We start from the raw sequence: 13,069 nt of genomic DNA, 5'->3' as shown, positions 1-13,069 counted from the left end.
CACTGCCCAAGCATTAGTAAACATCTCTTCTAGGTCGTCTGAGGGCTTAGGTGATGGTATTGGGGAATACTCCACCTCTCCCACAGCTTCATTATCTAGAGAGGGTGCAGTAGGCGATGAGGAGGAAGTAGGGGGAGACGAAGAAGTAGGAGAAGGAGGTGAACCACAAGTGGGGGGTATTGCCCGAACTAGGAAGTCGGAGGTGTGGCAGGATCGATTTGTTAGTGAGGTAGCGTACCATAAGTTCCAGGAATGGTGGCAGATAAGGAAGTTAAACCCGGAGATGAGTTTTATTGATAGAGACATGTTACCTCACAACCCCAACGTGATGAGGCAGTTTAGGACAAGAGTGGGCTGGGAACATTTTCTAGATGAGTGTGTGGATGCCAATGAACATTGGTCAAGGAATTTTACAGCAACGTAGCCTACATCAAAAAGGGCTCCAAAGTGACCAAGGTTTGAAATCTGAAGGTGTTGTTCGACGGGAAGACAATCAATGACTATTTTGGGTTTAATGAGGAAGATGAGACCCTGTACATGGCAAAGATGGAAATGGGCGAGGAGGTTCGTCCCTGGCTAGCACAGTACCTGGCAATCCCTGGTACCACCCCGATTGGTTGACTGCTGGAGTCAAGATCTTGAAACGAAGTTTGAACTTTGAGGCACGGGGGTGGGAGACCTTTGTATGTAGCAGGTTGGACCCCACGACACATGACAACTCCCTCCCTCTCCACCGGGCTGTGTTAGTGGCTTCGATCATGGCGGGGTACCCAATCAATGTGGGGAATGTGATGTCGCAGATTATTACTATTGTGGGTGCCGAGCATGACAGAAACTACCCGTTCCCCAGTTTCCTCACTATGTACTTCTGGGACGTGAAAGTGGAGAAGAGGCCCTTCAACATCAAAGTCAAAGCGAGGCCCCTTTATCCTGGTACAGCATGAGGGGGATGACAACCCCAAGAGCAAGAACTTCAAGAGTACAGTTACTGCTCCAACTAGCCAGTCTGAAGAGCCAGTTGTGGTAGTGACTCCAGCTGAGCCTACATCTACTTCCACTGCTGCCCTTCCTGGTCCATCTACCTCAAGGGACCCGGAGATTCCATCTTCCCGGGTCCATCTTATTACTGCCCACCGATTGAGCCAGGCACTTCTGAGTATCAACAACTGGATGCAGACTGCCTCATCCAAGTTGTCCATCCTGACTACCACGGTAGAGGCTCAGTCGGCACCTCCAGTCCTACAGGTTTCCCAGTCGATAGAGGATGCTTTGAAAGAGATTTTAGACAACCAGAAGAAAATCCTCGACACTCAGAAGATACTGACTGAGGCAGTTGATTCACATAGCAAGGCTCTCAAGGAGCTTGCTTGGGAGCACAAGAAGCTGAGGGATAAGGAAGGAGAGTCAAGGTCTGCAGATGCCAAGGCAGCTACCTCGATAATCTTCGAACGGCTGAAAACTCTAAGCTCAACAACCACCATGTCCGTAAACACCTGGATCTGCACACGAAGTGCAGGGTGTAGTATGAGTACAACCAACTCAATAAGTAACAAATCCAACCTTTGGACTGAAAGTAGTGATGAGTCCGAATAATACGGTCCAATACGTAATTAAACAGTACGAAAATTTACGGAACATATGACAGTAATATCTTAGAGAAACTCATAATTTGCAGGTACCAGTACATGAATGTAGACATCCTTCCAAGTTTAACAATTAAACTCAGAACAAATAAAATATGTCAAGTCTGAATGATATGAGAAATATGATATCTTTATATCTACAAGCCAATATGCATATTGTATGTGATGCAACACAATGAAAGCCTCACGTACTTACACTCTCGGAGTACTCAACCTGACTGTCTTAATTCTCGCTCATCACACTCAATCACTCAACACTATGCAAGGCGAATCCAGTCCAGGACAGATCCATCCCAAATACAAATAAACCCAGGGCAAATCCAGGGCAGACCCAGCCCAAATGCAAATGAATCAATAGTAACTGCGCTCACTGTGGGTGTGCAGACTCCGAAGGGGCAAATCCAGCCCAAGCGCTAAAATAAGTCAAATCCTGACATGAATCAATAAAGTCTACTGCGGTGTGCAACCTGATCCCATAAATATCACTCACAAAGAAGCCCTCGGCCTCACTCAGTCATCAATCTCTCTAGTTTCTCGGGCTCACAACACTCATGCTAAGCAGCCTAAATCAATGATATGAGATGTGATAATATATGGTAACAGAGACTGAGATATGATATGTAATGATGAATCTGACTCAGTACAGAACTGCAATTAAGCAAATAACTCAATAGCAAAGAACGACCACTGTGGGTCCCAATAGTACCAGCACATACCCTAAACATGATTTCTAGCATAAATCACAACTCAAGTGCTTTAACACATAGAGTACAGTAATAATATTAAGATAAGATAGCTGCAAAGTTCCATGGAATCGACTAAATTACAATTTACGGTGCACCCATCCGTCACCTAGCATGCGCGTTACCTTAACACCAATCACATAGCAAGTAATTTAAGCGATTCACATCCTCAGAACCAAGTTTAGAAGTGTTACTTATATCAAACTATGTAAATCTCTACTCCAACATGCCCTTGCCTCGCGAATCAGCATCTGAATGCCTCGAATCTAGTGACAAACAATTCGATACGATCAACTTAAGCTATAGAAATCAATTTCATATGAAATTACTAAGTTTTTAATCAAAAGTCAAAAAGTCAACCCCCGACCATACTTCTCAGAATCTAATAAAGGTTACAAAATTCGAATGCACATTCAACCACGAGTCCAACCATACAAAATTTACCAAATTCTAACACCAAATCGTCACTCAAATCCCCAAATTTAGCTCTCCAATCCCTGGCCCAAAACTCCCAATATTCCACCTCAAAGATCACAAACTAGGTGGAAAATTCAATGGATAAACAATATTATTGAATGATGATCACAAGTGACTTACCTAAAAAAAAACCTCTAAATCCCTCTCAAAAATCGCCTTAATCCGAGTTTACAGAGTCGAAAATGATAAAAATCACGAAAATCCTTCGATCTTTATTCTGCCTAGTGCTTTCCGCACATACGGCCCTTTCTATGCTTTTGTGATACCACTTCTGTGGTCAAGTCTCTGCACCTGCATGCATCTGCAGAACTCACTTAAACTCCGCTCCATTGCTTCTGCGGTCCCCAATACCGTATCTGCGGGCACGCTCCTGCGCAACAAAGTTTGCTTCTCCGAACTACCATTTCCAGCTCACCCTCTACTTATGCGGAGCCGCACACGCATCTGCGGGCTCGCAGATGCGGCACTTCCCTCGCACCTGCAATCCATCAGCAGCCCAGTCAAACTCGTTTCTGCCACTCCATCCTCGCACCTGTGAACATGACCCTCACAAGTGTGATCACACCAGTCCAACACCTATCAACATTTTCTCAAGTCCAAAATTCGATCCGCTAACCCTCCGAAATCCACCGAGGCCCCCGGGACCTCAACCAACTATACCAACAAGTCCTAAAACATGAGACAAACTTAGTCGAGGCCTCAAATCACTTCAAACAACATCAAAAACACGAATCGTACCCCAATTCAAGCCTAATGAAAACTAAGAAATTCCAACTTCTACAACTGATATCGAAACCAATCAAATCACGTCTGATTGACCTCAAATTTTACACACAAGTGATAAATGACACAACAGACCTACTCCAACTCTCGGAACCAAAATTCGAGTCTGATAACCGCAAAGTCAACTCTCGGTTAAACTTCTCAATTTTCAAAACTTCTACCAACTTTTGCCATTTTAAGCCTAAATCAACTACGGACCTCCAAATCACTATCCGGACATACTCCTAAGTCCAAAATCACCCAACGAGGCCATTTGCACATAAGTCAACATCTGGTCAACCTTTTCAACTTAAGCTTCCAACCTTGAGACTAAGTATCTCAACTCATTCAGAGATATCCCCGAAACCGAACCCATCATCCAGGCAAGTCACATTACAATAATTTAGAATAGAATAAGCAGTAAATGGATGAACGGGGCTACTACATTCAAAACCACCGGCCGGGTCATTACATTATCCCCAAGCGATGAAAGAAGAATATTATCTCGTGGTTATAATTCACAAAAATCAAGAAGTACATACATCTAAAAATAAGCTAGAAATCTCAACATGTCACGTTTGAGAAAATAAGGAGGAGATTAAGAAAAGGTAAAAATGACAATTATAAAAGTCAATTCTGAAAAAAATGATAACGTATAAGGATTTCATAAGTATTTACCTTGTAAAGTGCACGCACAAATTTTAAATGTACACTTAATATCTCAAGACGAGCTTTAAATAAATTCAAACCAAATAATCCAAACCAAATAATCCAAACCCTTAACGGTTGGGTCCACCTTATGTAATATTTGGTGAGAAAAAAATATTATTGTCTTTTTCTTTTTTCTTAAAGGTTTTTTTTATTAATCCAAGATTGTCAATATGATCCATGAGCTGAAACAAAAGTAAGTATTCGATTTAAGACGCAATTACAAGTTGAAAAAGTTATGCAATATAAGTAAACATGCTGCCTCTATATTTAAATGTTGAGGTACTTAACTCGCATTTAAAAAATATTTGGACAATTTTATAATGTGAATTTTGCCCAATTTTTATCTTGGTTTATTCACCATGATGTTGGTATTATTTAAAGGTTGAAATAATTTGTAAAAATATCGAAAAGGATGCCAACAAATCCTGAATATATTACAATGTTTGCTGCATTGACCTAGCAATGTGCTCTATAAGAAGAAAAAAAACAGATTTTTTTAGCGACTAAAGCCACTGAAACTAAGAAAGTCACCAAAAATACATTTTTCTCACAAAATAATATTAGATAAGGAGGTTTTCATTACAATTTAAAAGGTGGAGGGGATAATGTTTATCAACTTTAAAGATTAAGAAGGCAAAGTAAAATTTACTCGCAAAAAATGATCTTACTTTAGAATTCTGATTTTTTAACAAGCGCTCCTTGAATATGACAATTTGTGGCCAAAATATTTGAACACTTTTATTTGCATTTGCGCAATCTTTTCAAGAAGTGTCAATTTACGGAAAGAGCATATATGGATTTACTTTACACTTAATATTGGCATCAAAGTCCAAACGATTGCTTGTCTTGAAGTCGAATGGGGGAGTCGGGCAGCTTTAACAGTAAAAGAGTAAACACTAATAGCAATATAAAAGCATTCGCTTGAACAATGAAAGAGTAGACAATTTTAGCACTATAAAAGGCATTCCAATTACAGTAGTCACAATAATTAGTTTCTATGAGTTCGCTGGCCAATCTCAATATTGCTACAGGATAGTGCGTAGCAATGATAGAATATCAAGAAACTTCCGTTGGCAAAAGAGAAAAAAAGGAATAAGGAAAAGGAAAAAAAATAAGATTTTATCTCAAGCTGTATGTGCAGTACGTAGGGAGAGAAAAAAACTAAGGTTCAACTACATAACACTTCTGCTTCTTGCCTATAAATAATGTAAGACAGCTTATAACCAACATATAGGGATATTTGCAGTGGTGATCAATGAAAAGATTGAAAATGGTTGCTTCCTGCACTCTGTCTACCGCTCCATTGAAGAAGATTTTGCTGCAAACTTGAAGTTTTCTCCACTGACTCCAGAATAGACTCAAAACGAATATAGATTTTAACTTCACATACTTCTGAAGCTTTTGGCATTGAACGCAAATGGTTCTTTGAGGCACAATTATGATGCAATATAGGTTCAGTGGGCGAGTTCTTTAGCCACGACGAAAGACAACTTACACATTTTCTAGCCCATCCATAGCTTCAAAACTCTGTCCTTCCCACCAGATGCTACTTTTTCACCGTCTGGACTCCAGTCAACCGCAAAAACCTTCAAAGTTCAGATAGACAAGTTATCTCACATTTCTGTGGAAAAGGAAAGGCTGAAAATGCCTGTGGCGGAGGTTTACCTCATCAGCATGTCCAGGAAGGTCTTGCTTCAACTTTTTTGTCCGGATATCCCAAACCTAAATAGAAAAGACATAATAGTTTCTTAAATATCTCGCATTTGGACGTTTCTTCGAAGAAAACTGTTTCTCACTTGACACTTAATGCTCGGCAGGAGTTGTAACCCCACAGAACAGGTATAGACAATATCTTTGTGCCCAGAGAACCCAAGATAACTTGTTTTTAATAGGACAAGAACAAAGACAAATGCAAACCCATACCTTCAAGGTTGAATCTTTGCTCCCACTCAATAGGAGCCTACTGTCGGCCGACCAGCTGTGCAGAACACAAGGATAGTAACTAATGGGTTGACTGTTAAAAATGATGGAAGATTGAGTTTTATGGCAAATTCTAACCTTATCTGATATACAGGTCCAACATGGCCTCGAAATGCAGCAACAAATTTTCCTGTGGTACCATTCCATAATTTGACTGACTTATCAAATGAAGCACTTGCTATCCATTGACCATCCGGAGAGAAATAGACGTGATTGACCAGCTGCAAAAATTGAAATTCATGGCTCGATGCTTAGAACAAAAAAAGGCCATGTTTACTGTCAAAGTGCGCACGCAAAAAAAAAACATCCTTTACAACAGAGAGACTGCCAACCTGTTGGTGACCTGTCATGCGAGTTTTGGGGTGCTTGCTGACAGCAGGCTCCCATAGAAACATGGTGAAATCATCTGATCCTGAGACCAATCTCTCAGGGGCATTGCCTCTCATTTTGTTGTACCTTTCAAGCGCTACCTGGAGATGAAACAAGAGCAACGCAGGTACTGTGAGGATGGGAGAAACTTACAAATTGGAGCAACAAAATAGCATCAAAGAAATTACCTTTTTCATTTCCTCGGGAGACGAATACTGTTTACCGGTGTGATCAAAAGCTCCACTTCGAAGTACATATTCAGTGCTCAATGCCAGAGAATTTACCCAATGACCATGACCCTGCATAGCATGAAATGGGTAGGAGCATAAATAAGAAACTTCCCATCTAGTCATAATCTCCGGGACTTCTTACTCCATGTTCACAAAACAATAGCCAATAAATCTACATAAGGATTTTTTTCATGGATGCAAATGGTAATGTGTTTTTTTCTTCTCATAAGGTAAATAATTTTTAATAATTACTGGCAACAATAATGTTCGAAATTGAATCTCACAGAAATCCAAATTTTAACAGTATATCACATGTGAACAGATCAAAAGCCATAGCTTTTTTGAGACACACAAGGATAAAAATTTATTTGAGCTACTAATATCCTAAAGGTGCAGATTCAATCCTCGCCCTCCCTGTCCCCCCCCCCCTCCTCAAAAAAATAGAAATGTAATGGATCAACACCAAGAGGACAAGTTGATAAATAAGAAACAACTGGGGACCTAGGTAAGAAAATATATAGGAGTATACCTATTCCACCTAACTTAGACTGGGTGTTTCTTAAAATGAAATAGCCATAAAACAGGTGCTCAACAAATTGTCTACAAATTCAAATGATAGTATATCACAATCCTCACTCTTGAGCAGCCAGAAGATTAAGAAAGCTTCTCAAGGAGAAATAAAAAAAGCCCACCAAGCTCATATCCAACCTCACTGAATGCAGGTGATGAATAGCAATACAAGTCACAGCACATGCATGAGAGCAATTGAAAAGTCACAGAATAATCAAAAGTTATAGACTTTACCTTCAATTCACGTATTAGCTTCCCCTGAGAGGTTTCCCATACCTTGATTGTACAATCCTGAGATCTGGATATGAACTAACAAATGTTACTAACACCAAATGAAGATTTTATAACTAATGTTTGAGTTCAACAGCTCGTTGGCTTTCTCCCACTCTTTTTTTACTCTCACTCTCTATCTCTCTCTAGATATAATATATAAACATACACACACACACACATTATATACAGCCAAACCACCCCACCCCACCCCTCCCACACAAAAAAAAGGAGAGAACTAAGCACCATAAGAAAACAGCAAAGTTCAAGAAATAGGTATGATCAAGTGGGCAAATCACCATAAGTTGATGCTCTCTACAGAGATCAATATACTACATAAAAGAAAACAATCTGCAAAGCGAAATGCTCTAAAGAAATATACCCAGTGTAAATAACTCCATCTCCACCCCATTTTACACATGTTATTGCAAGTGTATGGCCACTGAGACAAATAAGACACTTTCTGGTGGTAACATCCCATATCCGTGCATCACCATCTTTACTTGAACTTACAAAGTGACGACATGGAGCACTGAGGTGTACAGGTTCCCAGGAAATACCAGTTATCCATTTCTTGTGGCCCTGCAACATGGAGCTCAGATTATAGACTCTTCAAAAGTTTCTTTTAACAGTTCACAAAGCAATACGACAAGTTACAGTGAGCCTGTTGCCATCAGGGACAATTGTTTTCAGCAAAACCAACAAACGGAAGACATGCATGTCACACAAAAAGCCACAACTTAAGTCAAGAAAAGTCAGAAATAGAGGACCTATGAGTAGTTACTTAATTCAATTACATCGAAGGCCTAGTTACTTCAATATCTTCATAGGGGTACATGTAGGTATTCCGAAAATTAGAACAGACGACAATATCCAAATTAAAAATGAAACAAGCATGAAAATTTTGAACTTAGCCACTTGAGAAGCATTCTCACAACTGTCTGAATTTGACATTGCACACACACTCAAAAGTCTTAAAAGACAACTAAAGAAATCAATAATTGATCAAATTATGCATATATATTCTCTGACATCTAATTTGCATGGTTCAAATAAAGATACACCCAAATTTCGAATTTTAGACACCAACAATCGTAAGCACATTAGCCTAAGTGTGCAATAATGCTTACTTCTTACAAGATATACAACATTCAACCTGACTAGTAAGCGGGGTTTTAGCCACAAAAAAAGAAGGAAAAAAGGTAGAGCCCTTCTGTAGATACATTTTTGTACAGACAAGTAATTAAACTTCAATATCAGTATTCTATCTGCAACTAAAAAAAGAAAGATTACCAGGATTTATCATCACTAAAGCACAATAGACAACAGGTAACAAAGAAAATGCTGTTTTGGTGGGGATCTTGACCCATAAAGTCCAGCAAGCAAAAACACATCAAAAGTCCATAGGTATGCAATCTATAACAATACAAAACACATCTCAGATGACTTACAGTAAGCGGATTTCCTAAAGGCTTCCCAGTCTGAGGGTCCCAACAGATAAGTTCTCCAGCCTTACTTCCACTAACAAGATGCTTACCATCTGGTGACCATGCAACAGAAAGAACCCAGTTTCTGTGCCCTGGAGCAAAGAAAATTACAGATCACTATTTATACAGACATTATTATTAAAAAGATAAAGGGAAATGTTTGTAAGTCCATGATTCGGTAACTTGGAGGAAACAAGCAACATTGACAGATTTATTTTTTGGAAAGGACATTGACAGAATTATATTATAAGAGAAAACCTGTTTCTTTTCCCTTTTCTTATTGTTGGGTAGCAAATGCAATACAATTTGGTTATATGGGTTGCTTGCAGACTCAATAACTAGTATTTGATGCTGATGGAGCAAGTAAAAATTACTCGCATCCATTATGGCAAATTTATTTAAATTTTCTAGGCATTAAACACTATGCCAGGTACTGCAGCAGAGCTGCTCTCTTGTTGGAACAGAAAGGGACTGCAAAAACAACAAAAGAAAGTAAGGAATACTATCCCCACGGTGATCTGGTGGTGCATCTCAAAGTAGAGACATAGAAGGTGTTTTCACGGACAAAGAAACTCAACCTTGAAGATTAAGTCTGACTGTGTTTTGTTATTATCTTCTTGGTGTAAATCCAAATGGATAGATGATAGTAAAACCATGTTACAGTTCCTTGAATCTTTTGTATAGATAGCCAGGTTTGTTTTTTTTCTTATTTTTAACCAACTTTTGGATGTAACTTTCTTAGTGCTGGTTTTCTTAACATCAATAATATTTACAGGTTTTAAAAAAAAAAAGGCAATCCTTGCAGCATTTGCGGCAGAGGAATAGAATAAGCAAAGCTATACACAGAAGTTATGACCTTCTCACAACCCAAAGTTTTACCACAAGGAGAGCTAATGACACAATATTATCTGACAAGAAGCATGACATATTTAACAGTATCTAAGATGCATTCAATGTAACGAAACTAGAATTTAAACCAGTGTGAGAATGTGAAGGGAAGTCGGGAATATCTTGTATTACCTCCCAGCATATTAAAAAGTTATCGCTCTCATAAGTGATAATCAGCTAAATAACATCTTTTAAGAGGATATACTTAAAGACTTTTATCACTCAGTTTCTATATTTTATGTGAGATGACAAGTCAAAAGCTGAGACTTCCACGGGTGCCAGTGAAACTAGGATTCAAACCTTGAAGTGTAAACAATGGCGTCTGGGTATTTAGATCCCACAAACGAACCGTAGTATCACCAGATCCACTCGCCAACTGCCGTCCATCAGGACTGAAGGCAACTGAAAGTACAGCTTCAGTGTGACCTGCAAGCACAAACCCACATTGAATAAAGCAAATGTGAAGGTCCCAGTGTGACCCGAGCAGCTGTCTAGTACAAAGGAAAAGAAGATTGAATGGAACATTAGACAAAGACATACAAAATTTAGATAATGATAAGCCGTCAAAGGTTAATCAGTCAGACCAAGAAACAGAAGCGTACATGAATTGGTTGTGGATCATTGACTAATAAGACTGGAAAGCTTATTGCATGAACCAGATACCTCTTAAGTGGAAAGCGAAAGCTTGGCTGTAGAATAGATCAAGCTTAGAAGCTTCATCCGAGGGGGTTTTCACCATCACACAGAAACATATCAATACTCCATTATTTTGGCAACTACTACCCATTTCTTTTCGAATCTTCAATACCTTTTCTAAAAGTATATTCAAATTAGAAGAACTGAAAACTTAATTTCTTCTACAAATCATTGTGCACTCATAAGCCATAGACCTAACCCATCATAACACGCAGCTCAAGCAGACCTAATGTTGCCAACATGATTGTTGGTTAGTGACCCATCAATATGATCATTGATAAGTGACCCATCAACATGATTAGCTTTCCTCCATTTTTTTAGATTACTTCTGTTTTACTCACACGGAACAATAAAATGGAAACTTGAAAACTTATCAGTTACTTCCCCTAAAAAGAACCAGAGAAAAAGAAGAGCACCAATATATCTTCACTCTAACAGGATATATAGAGTAAAAAGTTGTTAGGGTGAGAAAGAAGACTGTTAATTCTTAAATTAGTAATTGCTCAAAATAATCAAACCCCACTGCAGTTCCACCAAAACTAACCTACATCATTGTTCTTTTTTCTGTAGTATCAGTTTAACAGAGAAAAAATTCACAAGGACAAGATGCTAAGTAGCATAATGATAAGAGAAGTGATAATCTTGTACCAGCAATTGTGGCCGAACAACGAGTGACAGGGCGGATTCGAAACACTGCTTGTGGTTGATATACTATTGTCAACACTTTTTCCACAGACACTGCAATGAATTCACCAATATATCTCCATAAATATTTAGCGAAATGTCACTTATAAGCTCAATAATTATTACAACTCTCCTACACAAGTTACCTTTGTTCTTTTCTAAGTATGATCCAAGCTGTACCACAAGCTCTTCATCCGAGATATAAAATGCATAAGGCAACCTTTCCTCCTGACAAATTCCAAAACATCCCATAATTACAAGTCATCTTAAAAATTGACCCTCTTGAAATGGTCATTAATACCACGATTCCTCGTATTCATCACTAGCTCATCCATTCACTAAGTCGTTCATATACAAAGTTTAGAATATCCTTGTTTATTATTCATTTTGTTTTGTACTATGCAATGGAGGCTAAAAATAAAACTAATGTACACAATTGATATTAGAAGTTTTAATTTCCTAATTTTAGAATACTAAAAGAAGGTTTGGACTTGCTTACATTGCTGAGAAGCTTATTGACGACTTGATTAAGCTCTTTTGGACCAGCGTTTTCAGGGAGGTACAACGCAGCACCCAACGAATTACCGTCTGGGTCTGCCAACTGACATATCACGCTGTTTATTGCTTCTCTCTCTGCCGCCACTTCCACTTCCATTGTTTCTGCCATTAATTTTGCTTAGCTGATTTTCTTGTTACACTGCTTTTGACTTTGAGAGGAAAGAGAGGTTTTAGTAGGGTTTTAAATTTTCCAGCTTTGCGGGTCAGTACGGGATATTAGCAAAACTTACGAAATTGGAAAATGCACACCTTAAGCTTTCTGTACTTTGCACTTGGACCCTAAATTTTTCCACCTTTCTGAACTATGCACTTGCGTACAGTTCTGTATTATAAGGGGATGTTTGGTATTGGGTTAAGTTACGCGGGGATTACTAGTATATAAATTGTAATGTGATGATTAATAATCCAACAATCATACATGTATTAAACAGTGTCATATACTAGGAGGGCCCATTAAAGAGGAACCGCTTCCTTTTCATACATGTATTAAACAATGTCATATTTTAATATTGTTATGTATAATTATCTTTTAGCTAACATAACATATAAAATTTCTTTTAAATAATCCCGTTAAACTCATAAAAATTTAAAAATTTTCTTAAATAGCTGTCCATTAAAAAAATAGCAAGCAAATATATGACATATGTATAATTAGTGTATAATATTTTTTGACTAATTTGGGCTTCCCCTTAAAATTTGAAAATTTTACCTCCTATAACAAACTATTACACCATATTTATTATAAAACCAAAACAATTTCAAAATATTATTACGTATAGCTACCTTTTCTATTTAATAGCTAAATAAGAATTTATTTTATACCCTACAATTGAGGAGTGAATTACGTCAATTATAGTCTTTCTCTCTCTTCTCTCTCTATGAGTAAGATTCTCAATCCTCTCTTCTCCCTCAAATCTTTCTCCCTTTTCGGCCAAGGCATCCGTCGTAGCAGCCATTTATTGGTGGCTATGGTGGACTTTTTGAAGCGAAGAGAATAGATC

The 13,069-nt window shown here is 38.4% G+C and overlaps 1 protein-coding gene across 1 annotated transcript; it reads right to left on the bottom strand.

Moving 5' to 3' along the window:
- Positions 1-5,280: 5,280 nt before the first annotated feature.
- On the bottom strand, positions 5,281-12,258 carry LOC107826211 (notchless protein homolog). The gene is made up of 13 exons (XM_016653162.2): positions 12,010-12,258; positions 11,657-11,738; positions 11,475-11,564; positions 10,431-10,556; positions 9,207-9,334; positions 8,138-8,337; positions 7,720-7,783; positions 6,874-6,984; positions 6,649-6,786; positions 6,395-6,537; positions 6,260-6,314; positions 6,002-6,058; positions 5,281-5,922 (listed from the first exon to the last, which is right to left on the bottom strand). The coding sequence occupies exons 1-13, from the start codon at positions 12,175-12,177 to the stop codon at positions 5,839-5,841; spliced, it is 1,446 nt and encodes a 481-aa protein (XP_016508648.1). The 5' UTR covers positions 12,178-12,258; the 3' UTR covers positions 5,281-5,838.
- Between the last annotated feature and the right edge of the window lie 811 nt (positions 12,259-13,069).

Source organism: Nicotiana tabacum, unplaced genomic scaffold (assembly GCF_000715075.1).
Source record: "Nicotiana tabacum cultivar K326 unplaced genomic scaffold, ASM71507v2 Un00499, whole genome shotgun sequence".
Classification (NCBI taxonomy): Eukaryota; Viridiplantae; Streptophyta; class Magnoliopsida; order Solanales; family Solanaceae; genus Nicotiana; species Nicotiana tabacum.
Note: the sequence above shows the minus strand (reverse complement) of the source record. Positions and strands in the feature narration are given on the sequence as shown.

Coding starts and splice junctions, on each gene's coding strand:
- LOC107826211 (XM_016653162.2), bottom strand. CDS start 12,177: ATGGCAGAAACAATGGAAGTGGAAGTGGCGGCAGAGAGAGAAGCAATA. Junction 9,335..10,430: donor GCCATTGTTTACACTTCAAG/GTTTGAATCCTA, acceptor TCTTTGCTCCAG/GGCACAGAAACTGGGTTCTT. Junction 6,059..6,259: donor GCAAAGATTCAACCTTGAAG/GTATGGGTTTGC, acceptor TTTTCTATTTAG/GTTTGGGATATCCGGACAAA.